Below are 21,966 nucleotides of genomic sequence, written 5' to 3'. Positions count from 1 at the left end.
CCAATGTAAAGGTCAGACAGCAAAAGATATAAATAGCCACAAGATACCGCTTGTGCAAGATAACCACCAGATGTCCAGGAACCGACAGAAACAGGACAAACTACCCCATATAAGGACATATGAGTGAGGGGTCAACTATGGGACAAAGGAGGAAGACGTCTTACTTCGGCCTCAACGACCACCAGAAGGCAGAAAACGACCCCCTAACAACAACTGAAGCATGCGCAGGGTACCTCCACTACCTCATGAACACGGGAGTAAAGATGTATAAAAAGGGACTGTTTGAACTGCTCAGGACGGCAGTTGGCGGAGCGCAGACTCCCCTGTCGTCCAGCGCTGGTTTTGCTCATATTCTACTTGCTATAATTAATAAAATTTTAATTGGATTATGATCCGTTGTGGTCTCAATTTATAACACTAGTGTATTTTGGTTTATCTTGTAGGGAAATATGTCTATCGGGGATTAAAGCCCCTGCTACTTTTATTTTCGTTTTGGCCACTTTTTTTGCCTCTCTGTCCGCCAGTTCATTCCCTTTTTCCAAATCTGAGCTCGCTTTCTGGTGTGCCTTAATATGCATAATTGCCACTTTCTCAGGGAGTTGGACAGCTTCTAGTAACTTCAGAATTTCTTCTGCATGTTTGATATTTTTCCCTTGGGAGTTCAATAAACCTCTTTCTTTCCAAATTGCTCCATGTGCGTGTACAACTCCAAAGGCATATTTTGAGTCTGTGTAAATGTTTACAGTTTTGCTCTGAGCCAATTCCAGGGCTCGAGTTAGGGCAATTATTTCTGCCTTTTGTGCGGAGGTGTTCATGGACAAAGGTCCTGACTCTATTACCTCTTGACTGGTGGTGATGGCGTATCCTGCGTGCCGATTGCCATTCAGGACATAGCTGCTCCCGTCTGTGAACCAGTTTTCCCCGTTTTCTATGGGGCTATCCTTTAAGTCTGGGCGACTTGCGTATGTCGCTTCAATAGTTTCTAAGCAGTCATGATGCACTGGTTCTCCTGTGTTTCCGCTGAGAAAAGAAGCTGGGTTGGCAATGTTAGTAACCACGATTTCCACATCATCCTGTTCCACTATTACAGCTTGATATCGCAGGAACCTTTGTGGAGATAGCCAGTGTCCACCCTTTGCTTCCAATACTGCCGACACTGTATGGGACACAAAAACGGTCATTTTCTGGCCCAGGGTGAATTTTCGGGCTTCCTGTATATTTAGTATCACAGCCGCAACCGCCCTTAGGCATCCAGGCCAGCCCTTTGCAGTCGCGTCTAACTGTTTAGAGAGGTAGCCAACTGCCCGACAGTACGGACCTAGCTCCTGTGCCAATATTCCTAGGGCAATGCCCTGTTTCTCGTGAGAAAAAAGGAGAAAGGGCTTACCCACATCCAGGAGTCCTAAGGCCGGGGCTGACATCAGGGCCTTCTGTAGTTGTTCAAAAGCTTGTTCAGCCTCTTTTATCCCATTCGAGGTGTTTCTGTTCAGTCGCTGTCAGCGCATATAATGGTTTAACAAGCAGTCCATAATTGTAGATCCACAATCGACACCACCCTGTCATTCCCAGAAAGGTTCGCAATTCCTTTACCGTCTGGGGTTTTTTAGTTTGGCATATCACCTCTTTGCGGGCCTGTCCCAAAGTTCTTTGTCCCGCACTGATCTCATAGCACAAATAATTCACTTTACGCTGCATTACCTGGGCCTTCTTCTTGGACACCCTATATCCTTGAAGCCCTAAGAAATTCAACAGACTCACCGTCCACTCCATACAATCTTCCTCTGTGTTGGTAGCGATCAGGATGTCATCCAAGTACTGCAACAATTTTCCTTTCTCGGATGGGGCTTCCCAGGATTCCAGGTCTCTCGCAAGCTGATTGCCAAAAATGGTAGGACTATTCTTAAATCCTTGCAGCAACACCGTCCAAGTGAGCTGGGTCCTTCGACCACTTTTAGGATTTTCCCACTGGAATGCAAACAACTTTTGACTGGCTTCGTGGAGAGGGAGGCAAAAGAAAGCATCCTTTAAATCTAGAACAGTAAACCAGATTAATTCAGGTGCCAATGCAGTCAGTAGGGTATACGGGTTTGCCACGACTGGGTAGAGATCCTCAGTAATCCTGTTCACTGCACGCAAGTCTTGAACCACCCTATATGACCCATCGGACTTCCGAATAGGTAATATAGGAGTATTGAATTCAGACTCACATTCCTTTAATAGTCCGAGCTGCAAAAATTTTTCTATCACCGGCCGGATTCCTTCCCTGTCCTCTTTCTTTAGAGGATATTGTTTAATTCTTACCGGTCGTTGACCTTCCTTTATCTTAACTTCAACAGGTGGAGCATTTTTCGCTCTTCCAGGCACATCAGTAGCCCAGACTCCCGGATACACTTGGTTCAGAATTTCCTCATTGATTTTCCCTTCTGAGGGGAGACTAGTTAGGACTAGACTTAATGCCTGTGTATATCGTTGATCCTTTACCTCCAAAGTAATTTCCCCTTTTTCAAACGTGATCTTTGCTCTTAATTGTTCCAACAAATCTCTCCCCAAAAGTGCCTTTGGGGAGTTGGGCATATATAAAAACTTCTGGATACCCCATTGCTTTCCCAATTTATACTTTAAAGGTTTGCAAAAATACGCCTTTTCACTTTGGCCAGTTGCTCCCTGGACTACAACGTAATCATCTCCTAAAGGCATTAAGGCTTGATTCAAAACCGAATATGTCGCTCCTGTATCTATCAAAAACTCCACTTGCTGCTGCTTTTCCCCTAGCTTAATTATAACCAGTGGATCCGCTAGGGTAGATTCCCCAGGTTCCCGTCAGTCTTCTATCACATTGGCTATCTTCACGTTCGCCGAGGTTTTTCGACCCCCTTCCTTGTTTCTAGGACATTCCCTTTTCCAATGACCAAAGCCCCTGCACATAGCACACTGATCCCTTTCCAATCGAGACACATCTCGCCTACCACATCTCCGTTCCCCTTTTTCTTGAATGGCAGCTATCAATTTCCTTTGTCCCCACCGATATTCTTCCTCTCTATTACTAAACACCCTCCACGCTTCATCCAACAATATCTCTAAGTTTCTACCTTCTGTAGAACGCAGCTTTTGAAGTTTTCGCCTTATGTCCCCTGTAGATTGACCCAGGAATAAAGAAATTAATTGCTGGATCCCTACCTCAGACCCAGGGTCCAGCGGCGTGTTACGGCGCATCACATCCCTCAGCCTATCCAGGAACTCAGACAGGGACTCAGAAGGAGTTTGCTTAACTGCATATAAAGCTGACCAGTTTATAGTTTTGGTAATTGCTTTCTCCATTCCCTTCACAATCCATTCCTGATATTCCCGTAATCTTTGCATATGTGCTGATCTATTAGCATCCCACTTTGGGTCTTGGAGGGGGAAATATTCCTTAACATCCCCTCCTGTAATTTTATAATAGTCTTCAGCCAGATTTCCTGCTGTTTTCAAAACTAGCTGTTTTTCAGTTTCGGTCAAATATTCCAATAATAATTGTATATCATTCCAATCGGGATTGTGTTGTTTCACGATAAATTGGAACTGCCTGGTTACACTTATCGGGTCTCTTCTATAATCCTTTGCAATCTTTCTCCACTCTCCCAAATCAGCAGTGGAGAAAGGCACTTTAATTAGCATTGTTCCACCGTCTGGCCCCACCGCCTCTCGGAGGGGTGCTTGTAAAATAGTCAGGGCAGACTTCTGCCGAGTGTGGGAAGATACAGGGCTATCAGGAGGGTTAAAAGCTCCTTCCGAATCCGCATCCTTGTCCCGTGCCCGGGGGGGAGGTTTAAACAAGTCATCTAAGTCCTGTTCTGGGGCTTGGTGAACCTTGTCTGCCTTTGTACACCTCTGCCCAATGCTGCAGGAAGAACAGCATCTTTTCAATTTACTTCTACCCTCCTTATTTTCCCGCTCCAATGCGAGTACCATAGGGTCCTGTGGGGGTATTATCCCACAGTCCCTTTGCCACTCCGGATGGTTTCGCAGAGTGAAAAACATATCTGCATATGATACTTCATCCCATTTCCCTTCTCTTCTCAAGAACAGCATAAGCTGTAACAAAGTATTATAATCCAATGTTCCATTAAACGGCCACTTAACTTCGCCCTCTAACTTATACAATGGCCACCACTGATTACAATATTTAATGAGGGTCTTTTTGCTTTCTGTGCTTCCCTTCCCTACAATATCCTTCCAATGGGCGAGTATACAACCCAGAGGACTCTTTTTCAGTATCCCTCCTTGGGTGTTACCCATTTTCAATATACTCTTAAGGGATTCAAACTGACTTTTAAATTCTCTCTTTCTACGCCTATCAGCCACACTCTCACTTATTCTCACTCAATTCCACTCTCACGGACGTCCATGCACTCAGAGAAAATCACACACACATCACTTTACACAAACACTATGGTTCGACAAATTCAAATCCATAGTCTATTCCAAATGTCTTATTGCCATAACCAAAATCAATACCAAGAGAAATTTAACACAACATCGCTCCAGTTAACAACCTTTTAGCAGCTGCAAATATCTTGTGAATTACAAGAGGCCCGCTTACCCCTCTCCTGTTTGTCCTGGCTCCCAACAACAGGATACAGCAGTTACCTTAAACTCAGTCGATCTATCCCCGAGATCGCTACCGGCCGCTCTATCGGCCAGCGAGTTTCTCAGTTACAGTCCCAAACCCAATAGGTACCTAACCAACGGGCACTATGCTGCACGCCAGACGTCTCTGCGCGATTTATCAGCAGTCCGAATATGCGTACGCTCAAGTCCCTTTGTTAAACATACCGTTAAATCCGCAGCTCCAAGAGGCTGTTGTCCACTCCCGCGGTGATCGGCCGGCAGCGGAGACTCCTCCGAGCAAAACGCTCGGGGCGCGCCTAGGAGCGTCCGCTCCGCAGTCAGTCCCGCAGCCGAGTGGAGATCCTCCTGGCTGGCTCACCAAAACTGACGCGCGGAAAACGGACTCCACAATCCGTAAGATTGTAAAGTAGGTATGTTTAATCAGCGCTGGGCAGCACGGGGGTAGTCCCGCCAAAAATCGTGCGCGCCTGGCGCGAAAACTTGCGTGATTTTATAAGGCAACTCATTACATATTCATAACTATGTCGTAATACGCCTATACATATGCATTACCTATCCCCGCTTTGTATTAAAATTAGCTCTGCGAGTCATTTCCATATTTTTCTCTCAACTGAGTTTGCGCAGTGTCCCCTGGTGGTGGTCGTCAGGAGTCCTGAGGATGAAGGCAGGTGAGTCTTCCTCGTGACCGCTAGTTGCCCCCACACCTGGCGCAGGCTCAGTAACGTCCTGCTCTTTGTCCAAACCGCAGAACCGGCTTTGGCTTGTTCTTGCAAGGCTGTAATCTTTCTTTGGACTTATATGGTCATAAAGCTGGACTTACATGGTCATGAAGCCCTTTACTCCCGTACACCTTGTCACAGCACCCAAGCAAACCGTGTAAGATTTGGCAAACAGCTAAACAGACTATCATAGTCATTAAACTTTACAACTTTACCCTAAACAGCTAAGCAGACTATCATAATCGTTAAATCTTACAACTTTACCCTAAACAGCTAAACAGACAATCATAATTGTTAAACTTTACAACTTTTACCCTAAACAGCTAAGCAGACTATTACAATCGTTAAATCTTACAACTTTACCCTAAACAGTTAAGCAAACTATCATAATCGTTAAACTCTACCCTATCTCTTACCCCCCCCCTCTCTCTCACTTAAGCTAAGCATTACATACCAGGCAATCCCTGTTTGGTTAACTACAAACAAAGGACACTTTAAGTAAATTTTTACACTCATCAATTAACAGCAAAGTGTTACTTCCCCTTGGCACCATCTGTTCCTCATCTTCTTACCTTTTCTAGGCCAGACTCATTCTGTTGGTTGTTATCTATTCACCCTCCTTATCCTCCCAGGATCTTCATGTAAGACAGAACAATGAAAACAAAACACCCAAAAAATAAAGAGGCACCAGCCACAATAAGCCCCACTTCCCTGAGGTAGGTGTGTGAGCAGGAGAGCTTGAGGATCTGTGGGATTTCACAGAAGACCTGTCCCAGGGCATTGCCGTGGCAGAGCGGCAGTGACAGTGTATTGGCCGTGTGCAGCGCAGCACAGAGGAACCCACTGGCCCAGGCAGCTGCTGCCATGTGGACACAAGCTCTGCTGCCCAGCAGGGTCCCGTAGTGCAGGGGCTGGCAGATGGCCACGGAGCGGTCATAGGCCATGACGGTGAGGAGAGAACACTCTGCTGAAAGGAAAAAGACAATCAGGAAGAGCTGTGCAGCACATCCTGAGTAGGAGATGTCCCTGGTGTCCCAGAGGGAGTTGGCCATGGCTTTGGGGAGAGTGCTGGAGATGGAGCCCAGGTCGAGGAGGGAGAGGTTGAGGAGGAAGAAGTACATGGGGGTGTGCAGGTGGTGGTCACATACTACAGCAGTGATGATGAGTCCGTTGGCCATGAGGGAGGCCAGGTAGATGCCCAGGGAGAGCCAGAAGTGCAAGAGCTGCAGCTCCCGCGTGTCTGCCAATGCCAGGAGGAGGAACTGGGTGATGGAGCTGCTGTTGGACATCTGCTGCCTCTGGGCATGGGAACCTGCTCAAGGAGGAAAAGTAGTGACAAGTCAGGCAATTCTTCTGTTAAGGCAAGTGAAAGCCGTTTCTCCTAGATGCGCCCCCGCTGCCCCATGTCCCCCCCTCTGCCGTTCCTAGGAGAGCTCCCTTCCGAGCCGTGGCTGGAGCTGTGCTGAGTGCTGGCCGAGTGTGCTGTGAGGAGCAGGGGCTGTGCCCGCTGGCTGCCCAGCAGTGAGCCCTGCTCTGCAGCAGGGGCTTCATGGGAACCCTGGGGGCAGGGGCCAGTCCTGGCCTTGCACTGGCTCAGCCCAAACTGCTCCCAGCGCAGAAGGGCCTGTCAGCATCGGCTCTGCCCGTGCTGAGCAACGGCCATGGCCAGAGTCAGGTCAGGAGGGCTTTGTGCTGTGCTCAGGGAGAGCAGAGTGAGTGCTGAGAGGCAAGGGCACTGTCTGTGCCTGAGGGCAGAGGCAGGGACTCTGCTCTCTCCATCCCTCTCCTTCCCAGCTGCCCGGCAATTGCTCCTTTCTTAGATGGAGAGTGATCACACTGCCATGTTACCCTGACAAGCAGCCAGGCACTGCTGAGAGCAGAGGGATCCACTGCAGAGAACAGAATGCCTCATCCCTTACCGAAGGCTCAGCACCACACTGCTATCCAAGGACACCCAGGGCTCACTGTGTGCCCTGGCAGGCACATACAGCTTGGGTGGACACCCGAAGTAGGTGGTCAAGTGTCTTGACCATGGCAAGTTCTTGCAGGAGACTCAGCTCCTTCCCCAGCCTCACAGACTGCATTGCCCACAGCATCACAGGTTTGGGGAAAGCTGGGACACCTCCTTGCTGAGGACATGTCTGCACAGGAGGACCCACAAGCTCTGCGCCTGAGCCGGCAGCTGAAACCCCGATTGCCAGAGAGCCTGTCTGCAATGCCAATAGCATCTGAGCAAGGCCAGGAGAGAGACAAAGGGACACTCGGGAACTCCTTCCCCTTCCCCAGCCCGGCACACCACCTCCCACACAGCAGCAGTGCAGGGCAGTCACCCTCAGGCTGTGCTCAGCGAGAAATGGCACCGTGGCAGCAGGAGAGATGCACTTCATCCCTCCTGCTGCTCTGCTGGACCCGGAGCTGTTGAAACACATGGAACCAACGGTCTAAAGGCTGTGCTGGGTGGGAGAGGAGAGCAGAGGTGTGTTGCTCAGGGAAGGCACCTGCACGGCAGACCATGGCCAGGAGGTGCCCCTATCTGCCCTGCATCAGGGTCCCCCTCAGCATCTCCCCCCCTCCCTGCCCAGGGCTCTGCTGCCTGCAGCTGTCCCTGCCAGCAGCTCTTTCTCTGGCCCCAGGGCTCTTCCCTGCCAGCGCTCACAGAGCCCAGCTCAGCCCCTGTGTGCTTTTGATTGTGTCCTTGACCATGGACATCCCGTGAGGCAGGGACACTCTGAAAATCATTGGTCTGTTTCTCTATTGCCTCACCACAGGGGTGACTTTCAACAGTGCTGGCTAACTGGGGAGGCCCAAGAAGGCTGAATGTTAGTCACGTGCTGCCCACCTACAAGAAGGGTAGGAGGGAGGTTCGGGATAACCAGGAGGTCAGGACCAGCCAGCATGGATGTATGAAAGGCAGGTCCTGCTTGATGAATCTGATCTCCTGCTGGGACAAGATGACCTGCCTAGTGGATGAGGGAAAGGCTGTGGATGCTGTCTAACTGGACCTTAGGAAAGCCTTTTGGCTGCATCTCCCACTGGATTCTCCTGGAGAAACTGGCTGCTCATGGCTTCGGTGGGTGTTCTCCACGCTGGGTTCGAGCTGGCTGGACAGCCAAGCCCCAAGAGGGGGAGTAAATGGAGTGAATTCAGGTGACGACGGCCCATAAGGAGTGGTGTTCCCCAGGGCTCAGTGTTGGGGCCAGTCCTGCTTCAGAACTTTATTAATGATCTGGCTTGAGTGCACCCTCAGTGAGTTTGCATACAACACCAAATTGGGTGGCAGTCTTGATCTCCATGAGGGCAGTAAACCTCTGCAGAGGGATCTGCACGGGTTGGATCATTTGGATGAGTCCAGTTGTATGAAGTTCAACCAGGAGAAGTGCCAGTTCTGTACGTGGGTCACAACAGCCCCCCACAACGCTACAGGCTTGGGCCAGAGTGGCTGGAAGGCTGCCTGGTGGGGAAGTACCCTGAGGGTGCGGGTTGACAGATGGTTGAGCATGAGCCAGCAGTGTGCCCGGGTGGCCAAGAAGGCCCATATCATCGTGTCTGCTATCAGAAACAGTGTGGCCAGCAGGACCAGGGCAGTGATGGACCCCCTGTACTCGGCACTGCTGAAGCCACACCTTGAACACTGTGTTTCCATTTTGGGCCCCTCACTTCAACAGTAATGTTGGGGTGTTTTAGTATGCCCAGAGAAGGGCAACAAAGGTGGTGAAGGGTCTGGAGCCCTGCACTGTTGAAGAGCACCTGAGGGGACTTAGATTGTACAGTGTGGAGGAGAGGAACCACAGGGGGGATCTTTCTGCCTGAAAGGATGTTGTAGACTTGAAAGGTTGGGTTGTAGACCTGAAAGGTGGGGTAGGTCTCTTCTCCCAGGTAAGAAGCGACAGAAGAAGAGGAATATGCCTCAATTTACACCAAGAGAGCTTTAGATTGGATATGAGGAAAAACATCTTCACTGCAAGGATGGTCAGGCATTGGAACAGGCTGTCCAGGGAGCTGGTGGAATCACCAGCCCTGGAGGTGTTTCAAAAGTACATAGATGCAGTGCTTCGGGACATGATTTAGTGATGGGATTGGCCGTCCTGTGGTAACGGTTGGATTTGATTATCATTAAGGTCTTTTTCAACCTAAATGATTCTCTGTTCCTATGCCTCTATGATATCGCAAGCCTACCTAGACCAGTTACTGAGCAAGTTGCTCTAGCTGACCCTGCCTCAGTTGGAGGGCTGGATTCGATGATCTCCAGCGGTCAGTCCAACCTGGAAAAAAAAGCCATATATATGAAAGATCATATATCATGTGTATGTCAACACAACTACGGAAGTTCATGTGAAGAATGTTTCTCCACTCAAATGGCTTGTGGGAAATGCATTTGAAAAATCTGAAAGAAACAAGGCTGCTTTTCTGTGGCCAGGTCATGGGTTAGAATGAGGGTGACAGAGGGGTGTGTTATGAGGAGGACAGCTGATTCTCAGGAACTCCTCATGCAGGAGGACATGCCTGGCTGTGAAGGGGCCTGTGAGGTCAGTTCTGTCTCTGGAGGTGACAGGCCAGCATCAGGAACGTGGCTGGGACAGTCCCTCTGCCAAGGGACCCCATAGGCCCCATCCAGGAGAAGGGCTGGGGTACAGGCTGTCATGTCCATTTTGCCTGTGGACATGAGAGGACAGCAGCAGGCATGTGGCTTGGTCACGTCTCTGGGAGAAGCTGAAAGGCCAGCAGCAGCCATGTGGTTTAGAAGACCATGTGGAGGTGACTTCACTTTTTTGAGGGGAAAGACCACCAAAAATAGCTATTGAGTTATGTTCCCTGCTTGGAAGGCAGTTCCTGAGGTGGTAAAGCCTTTCTGGGTAGTGGGAAGAAAGAGGAGAGGGGAAAAGATTTCACAAAGTGTAATGTTGCAAATGGAGAGTGGCTATCGGGAGGAAGAACTGTCACTGCAAGGGTCCTGCTGCGGTGCCAGAGCTCAGCCAGAGGGAGCCTGGATCAGCCCATGGTTTGTGTTTCAAGGAACAGCCGGTGAGAGTGGAGGTACCTCAGCGAAGGTATGGCAATGTTGGGGTGAGAGCAAGGCAGGGCAGCGAGATGGTGCCTACAGCCTGCAGGGCAACAGGGGCAGGGCTCCAACCATGTAGGACAGCCTGTGGTGGAGAGGGCAAAGGGTGCTGTCAAGGCTGGAAGGCACCAGTAGAACCCAGGTCTGTGTCCCCTTGGCTGTGGCAGCTGTCTCTGCCTCTGAGGGTCATGTCAAGACATGATGTCCTCACGGCACGGGGGCATCGTTGCCTCCTTGCAGCCCCATGGGGAAGCTGGAAGTCGCTGTGCCATTGCTGTCCTTCACTGGGCATTGGATGCCCACCTTCCATGGTGCCCAGGCAGAGCCCTGAGCCCTCTGTGAGGGACAGCACCCACCTCCCCACAGGCTGCAGGTCACGGCTTGGCCTTTCTGCTTCATCAAGCAAGCCAAGGCTTTGCTCAGCAGGAGAGCTGCCTGCACAGTGCCTTTGCCTTCCTGCACTCACAGCCTCCAAGGACGGGCTCTAACAAGGCCATGGGGCGGCTTTCTCAGCCATGGCCCTCAGTGGGGCCCATTAACGCTTCCAGGGACTGTGGGCTTTGCTCCAGACTTGGTGATCTTGAGAGGTTTCTTCAGGCTCCTCTGAACACCTGAAGTCCAGAGCACCACAGACACCCTGGGCTCATGACGAGGGAGAACGCCCTGACGAGCCCTGTCTCCTCCATCAGGGACATCTGGTCTTCAAGTTTGGCTCCTACACTTAATGAGATAAGTTTCAGCTGTACAGTGAAAGAGAAAGGCAGGTAATGAGCACTTTGGGGAAAAAATAGAAGGCTTTTCCAATTACTATTGATGCACAGTGTCTCCTGAGGAGGTGCGGACAAGTAGGAAAAGCAGTCCCTGGAGCTAATCACTGCGCGGACAGCCTTGCTCCCCAGCTCTCCAGCCTCAATATTTTTGTCTTCAGCCCCATGAGACTTACATCACTTTACATCAGATCTTCAACCAACTCTGCAGCTGAATATAGCAAATTCTTGGCAGTAATTATTGCCTGCTTTTCTTAGAGAACAGGGTGTAAGCAGGAATAAAAGAGGGATTAATTATCGTGTGTGTGTGTGGGGGGGAGTGGGATAGAAATTAATAAATAAAAAATACATTTCTCAGCTGTATAATTGTTAGTTCAAGCAAATCCCCATGAGGTCTATTGCCACTACTGAAGAGTTGCCCATAGGGAATATTAGAGACACTACTGAAAGACAGTCCAAATTTTCCTCTCTGAACCTTAAAGCACAAGCTACATAGGTAAAATGGATTGGAGCGATCAAAGAGAAGGAGGAGAAAGGTATCTGGAGATGAACTTCTTAATCCATAGCTGTAAATCAGGAAACCAGGACGTCAGGCTATTCCAAATGTCTTCAATTTCATAGAAGGTGCAAACTTTCTGGAACTCACGACAAATAATAGGCTGTGTCCAAATTTTTTTTACACATATATCTGTAGAATTTCTCCCACTTTGATCTACGTATATGCAACAACTGGTATTAAGAACAGCACAGACTCTGCCTTCAGACACCACCTTCATATCTAACGCCATTCCATTTTGCACAGCTATAGGGGCTATTTCTCACACTTCTTCCTGCAAAGCCTTCATGGCACCTGCAGGGTCCTTGGCCATCTCTTCCATTGCTGTGCATCTCTTTATCACTGCCTTCTCCAATTCAGGAACCGCTGACCAAGGAGTAACCGAGGCCACAAGCAGGCTGATGATCTGGGCTATCATTATGACACCCATTACATCTGAGAAGCTCATAGGAGGCACGTGGCCATGAAGGCGAGTTTGAGGTCCCTGGAGTCTCCAGTTTCCTTGGGGGATTGGCCATCAGCAGCCCAGCTGGTTATGGCTGCAGTAAGAAAGGCACTTGGACTCTGAGACAAAGTGTCATTTCAATTGGCCTTGGCTAGAGCCAACTCTCTACACACAGAGACAATCGTGTCAGCTGTATGCCGTCCCTTCCGAGGCCGGGAACACGGAGTTTCCAGCGTTGGGAGAGTGGTGCAGCAAGTTGTGCAGATCCTGCCTGCAGAAGGGTTATCCCACACCACTCCTGTCAGCTCTTGAAGTGTTTTCTGCCAGGGAAACCCATTCTAGTCATCACTTCTCGTGTTCTAAGAGGAGATGTTCACTTGGGAGTTGGTAACTGCAGCCTCAGACAAAGGTAAGGGCGTGCGGTTGGCCATTCACCAGCAGCTTCCTGCAGATTTCTTCTTCCAATATGGCTTGTTCTGCAACCCAGGGACACACTCAGCACAGCTCAGCCTGAAGGCCAAGAGGTACGTGGAGCACAGCACAGGCCTGCTCAGGTTTTCTGTGGCACTCATCACTAACTCCTCCATGTGCAAAGGGCTTCTGCTCAGATTCTCTCAACCTCCTGATGAAGGTTAGAAGGAGAACGACATCTCCTTTAGACCGCTAGAGAAAGGGACCTTTACTTGAAGGCCTTGGTTGAAGGGAAACTGGAAGATGATCTGCAGGAGCGGGCTGGAAATCAGGACCATGCGTGGCAATCAGTTAGCTGAAGGGAATGTGCTCGAGCTTGTAGGTCACTAACCCTGGGAAGACAAGGAGTGTGAATAGACACAAAAACTAACATGATGAGCCATGCTGAGAGAGCACAGGGGAGTGGGGGACGGATGCCGTGAAGGAAGGGTAACACCTTGCTGTTAATTGCTGGTAGTTAACCACCAGTCGGGGATTGCCTAGTATGCAAGGCTTAGCTTCAGGAACCAATCTGTTTAAAACGCGCAGCTTCAGGAACCAACTGTTTAAAACGTGCAGCTTCAAGAACCAATCTTTTTAAAACGCGCAGCTTCTGAAAGTGTATATAAACTCGTGCTTCTGTACAATAAATTGACATTTGCTTGTATCAACCTGCGTCCCGTCTCTCCATCGCAGCAATGATCCCTGACCAACATGGCACAAATGCTTTGCTGGACTTGTTTTGAACAAAAGACAAGGCAGGAATGGTGAAAAATGTGGACAGCACCTTTCTGTCAAGTATGGGTGACACTGGTAAAGTAGAATTCAAGAGCAAGTCAACAAGACAAACTGTAGCAGGGCTGAGTAGAGAGGAAAGATCACCTCCACCAACCCTTGGGCAGTGCTCTTCCTAATGCAGCCCAGGATGCCATGGGCCTTATTTGAAAGGTGCAAAGCCAGGAGAAGAGGAGGCTTTGGGGACACCTAATAGCAGCCTTCCCAGATCTTCTTGGGCCATATCAGCAAGAAAAGGCAGCCAGGTTCTTGCCTGTTGTGCATGATGGGAGGATGAGGGCCAATGGGCATCAGCTGAAGCAAGGGAAGACAATGTCCTTCCCCATGAAGAACAGTCAAGCAGTGGAGCAGATGTCCCACAGAGCTTGTGCCATGTCCATCCTTGGAGCTTTTCAAGCCCCACTTGAAGGAAAGCCTGAGCTACTTGCTTCAACCCCGTAACTGATCGTTCTCTGAGCAGCATGTAGGCCTGGACACCTCCGGAGGTCCCTTCCAGCATGAATGACTCTGGATCTCCATCCACCATGGATCTTGCCTTCATGATGGCAGGGAAATCACTCAGGTTTCCAGCGGCTGTTGAAGCCAATCAGAAAGTTGGTCAGATGACCTGCGATGTTCTTTTCCCACTCCAAGCTTTGCTGCTCAGATGCAGGGCTGCTTGGCTGGTTCCTATGGACTCCTATTCTTCACCCTTTCCCAACTTTTCCCTCCTTTCCCACGCACAATTGCTTCTCCTTGACCACCCCTGTATCCTCCCATGCAAGCAGCTCACCTCTCCTTTCCCTTTCCTCCCTGGCCATTGACTGTCCTCCTTTGGTGATTCTTTGGAGGTTTTCACCATAGGTGGCCACCCAGACAAGGGATTCATCATCCCCCGTGACTCAGCATCATCCCCCTTGACACAGCACTGTTGTGGCCACATCCAGGTTATCTGTGCCTGGGCTTTGAGGTTTCTCATTCTGGAGGAATGGGGGAAAAGTGGAGAGGCTGTGGAGGATACCTGCCTGGATTGAGTTTGGTGCCTGTGGAGAGAGACTGAAGGTCCTGGGCTTCTTGATACTGGCAAAGTGGAGCCTCAGGGCACCACAGTAACAGCATGCACCTGCTTGAAGGGGGGTGTCAGAGATAAGGGAGTGATTCCTGATAGCGACAGGAAGAGAAAACCTCCGCAAAGTGCTGCTTGGAAGGGTAAGATTGGATGTGAGGAAAAAGAAATGTCCCTCGGAGGGTTGCCCTCTGATGCCAGAGTTCACCCAGAGGCAGCCTGGATTGTCCCATGGCTTTAAGTCTCAAGGAAGAAGCAGGGATGAGGGGAGAAACTTCAGAAAAGTCAGGAAAATGCAGGTGTGAGGGCTGGGTGGGAAAGCAAGGAAGATGCCAACCCCCAGAGTGGAAAGAGGTGCCACATGGACAGTGTAGGGCAACTTGCAGTGGAGATGGCCCAGGGCTGCAGCAAGGCTGAATGGCCCAACTGGGGGCTGAGGCCTCTGTCCCCCTGGCAATGGCAGCTGCCTCTCCCACCAAGGCCTGTGACATAGAACTCGATTTGGAGGCTCTTATGTTCTGCCCTCCAAGAGCCTGGGGGTCAGGGCTTGGTCTTTCTGCTTCATAAAAAAATCTAAATGTGTTTTGCAGCATTACAGCCACCGACACAGTACCTTTGGCTACCTGCAGTTCTGGCCTCTAATTAGCTACTCTAACGAGTCCATGGGGACGCTTTGTCAGCAATGGCCCTCAGCGGGACCCATCAATGTTTGAAGGTATTTTCAGTGCTGCTTCTGACTTACATTCCTTCAGTGGTTGGTTCAGTCTGCTCTCAGTAGCTCAGGTTCATGGCAGGAGCCCCCAAGGCCCTAATGAGGTATTTGCTTTTCTCATTTCCTTCAAGTCTTGAAGACCTGTGCAGCTAATTGAATCTGTTCCATTCATGTAGGTAAGAGAGAGGATTTCAAAGTGCACTTCAAAATAAGTATTTTTTATTTCATAGGTTATATTTTGCTACTTTTTAGGTTAGAGAGGAGGTTCTAGCAGCAATCTCCAAGTGATAATGATGCAGAGGATCTCCTCAGGATATCTGGACTGGTAGGAAACGCAGTTCTTTGAGGTCTGACACCGGATGGACAACCTTGCTCTGACTGTCCCCAAGACCACCCTTTTTCTCATTGTCCCCTGGGACTCACAGCCCTTCTCCTTACGTCAGACTTCTCCCCTCAATTCTGCAGGTGGGTGCTGCAGCTCCTCTGCACCATCCCCACCAATTTGCCTTAGAGGACTGGCTGCACACCGGTACAGAAGAATTATTCAAATCTGCAAGCAATGTGAAGAATGATCAAGTGGCATAAATAAGCCAACACCCTCCACAAGCATATGCCGAGTCCAAGCTGTCTCTGATGAGGTGCCTTTCCGCAAGGGACACTCTCATGAGAAATCTTTTAGGTGCTAGATACAGAAATATAGATCTAAACACAAGGGGAGAGTTGGGTAAGGAGACAGTTCGGCTGCAGGAAGACATGCAAGCTTTTCCTTCCTGAAGTAAAAACAGCAGCACAGGTGAGAGGTACCGAAAAGACCAAAGAGTAAAGGGAGGAGAAAACAGGTGAATAACTGAAAGAGCCTTTCTGAGACAGTCTGCTGAAAAGATGACTTCAGAAGCCGTCACTGTCTCCTGCTCAGGTGCAAATATGTTAAAGATGAGAGAAAATAAGGGCGTAGTATAACTAATAATAATGGTGAAGTTCAGGTATAAAATCAATATTTCCTTGAGGTATCGCTTTTGAAAGCTCCTTGAATTGGCAGAGATCACTTGTGAGAAAGGACAAGTAAGTGTTGCATCTGTCTTGGAAGGAGTCCATAAGTGCAGCTCGGGGAACCACAGGCTGCTCAAACCCCCATGGTGAGGGGTGTGCCACCAGTTAGAGTCCCCTTGAGTGACATTTCTGGCACCTGAGCGGGTAACTGTCCAGGTGGATTTCCCAAGGGTAACTCCTGCCTCACCAACCTGACAGCCTGCAGTTGTGCGTGAGGAGCTCCACAGTGGATGTCATTTCCCTCAGCTTTACAAAACTGTTGTCATGGTCTCCCTCAGTGTTCTGCCCGAGTGAGGCCATGACACTCTGGGTGCGAACAGAAAGAGATGAGTAAAACACCAGCTGGATGGTCAGGCTGAGAGAGCAGTGGGGAAGGGCTCACACCCCACCTGGAGGCCACTGGGACATACTGGGGCAGTGTGGGCAGCACAGGGGACTCTCCTGATTACAGTTTAAGAGCTGTACACATGACCCAGTGGAGGCAACTCTCACAGTGTCTGTCGGTGGCACCAAACTGAGAGGAGCATCCCTGTGCCCTAGGGATGCCATGGAGGGGAACCCTGGCAGGTGGGGTGGCCGCCCTGGCAGGAGCTGCACAGATGCAGGACGGACCAAGGGCAGAGCCTGCACCTCCCTCGCATGGACTAACACCCTGCAGCTGCAGGGCCTGGGACCTGCCTGGCTGGGCAGTGTCTGTGCAGAAAAGGCCCTGCTGGTGCTGGGGGACAGAAGGCAAAACACAATCCCAGCCCGTGACCTGGTAGCAGAGGCAGCCAGCCGTGCCCTGGAGCGTACGGAGAAGTGCCTTGCCAAGGCAGTGAGGGAAGTGATTGTGTCCCCACGCTCATCCCTCGTTAGACCCCCTGTCCGTGACTGTGTTCATTTTTGGGCCCTGACTGTGGAGGGAAGGGGGGAGGGAGCGGCTGGGTGGCTGGTGGGCTTTTGGCCAGAGACAAGCCTTGACAGCAAGGAAGATGTGTATAATTCGGAGGGAGTTGAGGAAGGAAGGGAGGCAACAGAAAGTCCCCAGGACTTGGAGGGCCACGGTTTCATATCTTTGGCAAACCCCATTCAGAATATGCTGGGAAGTGATGCTGACATTCCGAACCAACAAGGTCCATGGGCAGGCAAAGCTGTGCCTGTTGTTGTGACCCTAAGGAGACCCACACGCCTCTCTAAGGTGACCTGCACACCTACGGCATAGATCATGCTGGGGCTGAATCTCTTGCCTGGCTTCAATGGCCCCCCGAAGCCATGGACAAAGCTTTGGGTGGAGGCCCCAGGTGAGGCTGGTCAGGGCCAGGAAGGCCTAGGGATGCTCTCAGGGCCCTGCCCCCATGGGATCCCACCTGCCAGTGCCCTCAGCAGGCCAGGTTCTCCTTCCCTTCTGCCTCAGGGCTGTGCTCTGCTGCTCTCCTTCCCCACTTACCTGGGCATCAGAGACTCCACAATTTCATAGTCACTACAATCAAGACTGGCACTGCTCTTCACATTCCTGAGCAGCTTGTCCTCTTTAGGGACTCCAGGTGCAGGTGAACATCAGAGTGGGCAAACTGTTTAGTCTGGGGAACTTGCCCACAAGCCCCTGGACTTCTGGCATCCTTGCTTACATATCCAGTGGACACCAAGGACACTGATTCCCCCAGAAAAGCCAGGTTTTCTCTGCTATTGTTTCTCCTGCATAGTATTTCACAATCCAAACACTTTTTTAATTGGCAATAAATTAATCTTTGCCACACATCTTTGTGTGGCATGTGGAAAAGACGACACTTCTTTGGCCATGAAAAGAATCATTAAGAGATCTCTTTGTCTTTATCTTGACTCATGAGCATTGCTGGTTTAACTTCTCCCTTTGTCCTGTTGAGTCAGTACAGCTGACAACAAGTGATGTTTGTCTCACCACTGGCCCAGGTTAACCCACCACAGGACCACATCAGGACTGCTGAGCCCACAATGGGGCTCCCAGCAGATGAAAGACCCTGACACATCACAGCAAGTCCTGCAGAGGCCAGAAGGATGGTTGGGACATGGAACACATTATGGACAAAGAGAGGCTGAGAGAGCAAGAGTATTATTTGAGAAATGGTTCTGAGTGAAAGACTGGAGCGCTGGACCCAGGCCAGCTGGTGGGATCTCAATCAATATTTGTTAGAACACCATGCCATGAGAACATGATCTTGTTGGAGGTGTCTGACAATGGCCTTCACTGAGAGACCAATGTGGCAGGAGCTATGGGACTTGTGTGTAACAAGTGTCAGTAGGAAAGTGGCTCCCTTTATATTTAGAAATGGTGATGGAGTTGGGTATCACTGGGCAACGGAGGAGGACAGAGGTGACCATGCAGCAGTGGTCCCTAATGAGGGCTGGGGTATATGACCAGGCTTGGAAATGAGCAGTGTTTGGGAATTTGTGGGGAAAATTTCCCTTCTGCAGCTTTCTGAGGGTGTGCAGGGAACACGGCACAGATCTGGCCCCTCAGTCCCGCTCCTTTGGTGCCTTGCTTGCTTCACCATGACCCCTGGGTCTGCACCAGGACACCCTGCTGTGTGCCCCCACCCTGCACACCCACACAGCTGAGCTCTCACTGGTGTTTCCCTCTCCCTGGCCCTTCCCAGCCCAGCCCCCCCCACAGCTCTGCCCACCTCCCCTGCCCTCTCCCCAGCCCAGGCAGACACAGCAGCCCATGCTGGGCTGGCCCCATGCAAGTGCCCACCCAAAGGGGGCTGCAGAGCTCTGGGCACTCACCCCATGGCCATAGACCATCACAAGGGCACAGGAGATGCTGGTGGGCAGAGAGGGGTCTCCTCCTGCCAGTCAGCCCCAGGGCTGGCACCAGCCATGGCATGAGGACACAGAGGCCATTGCCTCCCTCTGTCTGCTGCTCCTCTCTCACAGGGACCCTGCTTGCCCACTCCTGGCAGCCCCTCGGGGCCAGTCCCTGTCCCCAGCACCAGGCTGCTGGCCTGGGGGCTCCCCAGGCACCTCCTGCTGCACCAGGGACACAGCAGCCTGCCCCAGCTGGGGCATCCACAGAGACACCTGCTCTTGCCCAGGGATGTGGTCTCAGGCATGGCCCTGAGCAGGCGGTGCTGCTGTGCAGGGCAGCGGTGCCTGAAAGCCCAGGGAGATGGTCCCAGGCACATCCCTCTTGGTCACCCACCATTCCCATGGGCACTGGGCCCCCACACGCCAAGGCTCAACACAGGCCCATGCCCTAACGCGTTGCCCCATGCCCTCCTCCCCTGAGCCATGGGGAACCCAAGCCCAGCAGCATGGTCTTCTGGGGGCAATTCCTGCAGCCTGTTCCTGAGCTCAGCTTTGGAAGAAGAGACCAACCTCCAGATATAGGCATTGAAAAAACCCACCCTTTTATTACTGAGATGTGACACAGGAGTATATATGTACCATCCTCCCTGGCGCATGTACAAAGGCCTCTGGGTCAGGGAGGCTGGGTTCGTGCTTTTGGGGAAGTGGAGTGAGGAAATACATTGAAGTAAAACCATGATTGTCATAGATGGAATGTTAAACACACATGATGTCCTATACGTGACTTGAAAATACCTTGTAAAGAGCCACAGTCAGTTCATTGCCGCTGAGAGACACCTGACTGCATCAGCTTCTTCAGTGCGTCCTTCAGCTCCTGGTTCCTCATGCTGTAGATGAGGGGGTTCACTGCTGGAGGCACCAACGAGTACAGGACTGAGACCGCCAAGTCCAGAGATTTGGCGGAGACGGAGGGGGGTTTCAGGTAGGCAAATGTGCCAGTGCTGAGAAAGAGGGAGACCACGGCCAGGTGAGGGAGGCACGTGGAAAAGGCTTTGTGCCGTCCCTGCTCAGAGGGGATCCTCAGCACAGCCCTGAAGATCTGAACGTAGGACAGCATGATGGAAACAAAACAGCCAAATGCTATGAAGGCACTAACCACAATAAGCCCCACTTCCCTGAGGTAGGTGTGTGAGCAGGAGAGCTTGAGGATCTGTGGGATTTCACAGAAGAACTGTCCCAGGGCATTGCCGTGGCAGAGTGGCAGTGAGAAAGTATTGGCCGTGTGCAGCGCAGCATAGAGAACATCACTACCCCAGACAACAGCTGCCATGTGGACACAAGCTCTGCTGCCCAGCAGGGTCCCGTAGTGCAGGGGCTGGCAGATGGCCACGTAGCGGTCATAGGCCATGACAGTGAGGAGAAAATACTCAGTTGAAATGAAAAATAAAAAGAGAAAAGCTTGGGCAGCACATCCTGCATAGGAGATGGCCCTGGTTTCCCACAGGGAATTGGCCATGGCTTTGGGGACAATGGTAGAAATGGAGCCCAGGTCAAGAAGGGACAGGTTGAGGAGGAAGAAGTACATGGGGGTGTGGAGATGTTTGTCACACACTACGGTGGTGATGATGAGTCCGTTGCCCAGGACGGCAGCCAGGTAGATGCCCAGGAAGAGCCAGAAGTGCAAGAGCTGCAGCTCCCGCGTGTCTGCCAATGCCAGGAGGAGGAACTGGGTGATGGAGCTGCTGTTAGACATCTTCTGTTTCTGAACACAGGGACCTGTTGAAGGACAAAAGGCAGGGACAATTTAGGAGAGACTTCTTTGAGCCAAGTGAAAGCCGTTTCTCCTAGATGCGCCCCCGCTGCCCCATGTCCCCCCCCTCTGCCGTTCCTAGGAGAGCTCCCTTCCGAGCCGTGGCTGGAGCTGTGCTGAGTGCTGGCCGAGTGTGCTGTGAGGAGCAGGGGCTGTGCCCGCTGGCTGCCCAGCAGTGAGCCCTGCTCTGCAGCAGGGGCTTCATGGGAACCCTGGGGGCAGGGGCCAGTCCTGGCCTTGCACTGGCTCAGCCCAAACTGCTCCCAGCGCAGAAGGGCCTGTCAGCATCGGCTCTGCCCGTGCTGAGCAACGGCCATGGCCAGAGTCAGGTCAGGAGGGCTTTGTGCTGTGCTCAGGGAGAGCAGGGTGAGTGCTGAGAGGCAAGGGCACTGTCTGTGCCTGAGGGCAGAGGCAGGGACTCTGGTGAGTCCCTCCAGCTCCTTCTCAGCTGCCCTGCACCTGCAGCTTTCTGTGATAGAGTCCAATTACACTGACATGTGTCCTGGTTTAACCCTGGCTGGAAATTATGTACCACAGGGATGCTCACTTACTCCCCCCTCACCCATAGGTATGAGGAGAGGAATCAGAAAGGAATGTAAATCTTGAAGTTTGAGACGAGAAAAAAATCATAAATGCAGTAGAATAAAAATGAAATTACAATAACAATAATGAGAATGACAGTTATAATGAGAGGGAGGTAGTCGGGGGTAATAAAATCCAACAAGAAAGGAAGGAAAGGAAGGAAAGGAAAGAAAGGAAGGAAAGGAAGGAGGGAAGGAAGGAAGGAGGGAAGGAGGGAAGGAGGGAAGGAAGGAAGGAGGGAAGGAAGGAAGGAGGGAAGGAAGGAAGGAGGGAAGGAGGGAAGGAGGGAAGGAAGGAAGGAGGGAAGGAGGGAAGGAGGGAAGGAGGGAAGGAGGGAAGGAGGGAAGGAGGGAAGGAGGGAAGGAGGGAAGGAAGGAAGGAGGGAAGAATGGAAGAAAGAAACAAAGAAGGAAAGAAACAAGGAGGAAGGAAAGAAGCAAAGAGAGAAAGAGAGAAAGAAATGAAGAAAGAAAGAAAGGAAGAAAGGAAGAAAGGAAGCAGGGAAGACAGTGATACACAATACAGCTGCTCATCACCCACTGACTGATGCCCAGCCAGTCCCCAGCATCGACTGGCAGACCCCAGCAAACCCCACCAAG

The 21,966-nt window shown here is 51.1% G+C and overlaps 1 protein-coding gene across 1 annotated transcript; it reads right to left on the bottom strand.

Annotated features, from left to right (window-relative positions):
- Nucleotides 1–5,217: 5,217 nt before the first annotated feature.
- LOC129783383 (olfactory receptor 14C36-like) lies at nucleotides 5,218–20,731 on the bottom strand. The gene is made up of 4 exons (XM_055793361.1): nucleotides 19,821–20,731; nucleotides 19,697–19,749; nucleotides 17,639–17,729; nucleotides 5,218–5,404 (listed from the first exon to the last, which is right to left on the bottom strand). Exons 1-4 carry the CDS (start codon nucleotides 20,726–20,728, stop codon nucleotides 5,218–5,220), a joined length of 1,239 nt encoding a protein of 412 aa, XP_055649336.1. The 5' UTR covers nucleotides 20,729–20,731.
- Between the last annotated feature and the right edge of the window lie 1,235 nt (nucleotides 20,732–21,966).

The sequence above is a fragment of the Falco peregrinus genome, unplaced genomic scaffold, assembly GCF_023634155.1.
Source record: "Falco peregrinus isolate bFalPer1 unplaced genomic scaffold, bFalPer1.pri scaffold_40, whole genome shotgun sequence".
Lineage (NCBI taxonomy): Eukaryota > Metazoa > Chordata > Aves > Falconiformes > Falconidae > Falco > Falco peregrinus.
The sequence above is the reverse complement of the archived record's forward strand: the minus strand, read 5'-3'. Positions and strand labels throughout refer to the sequence as shown.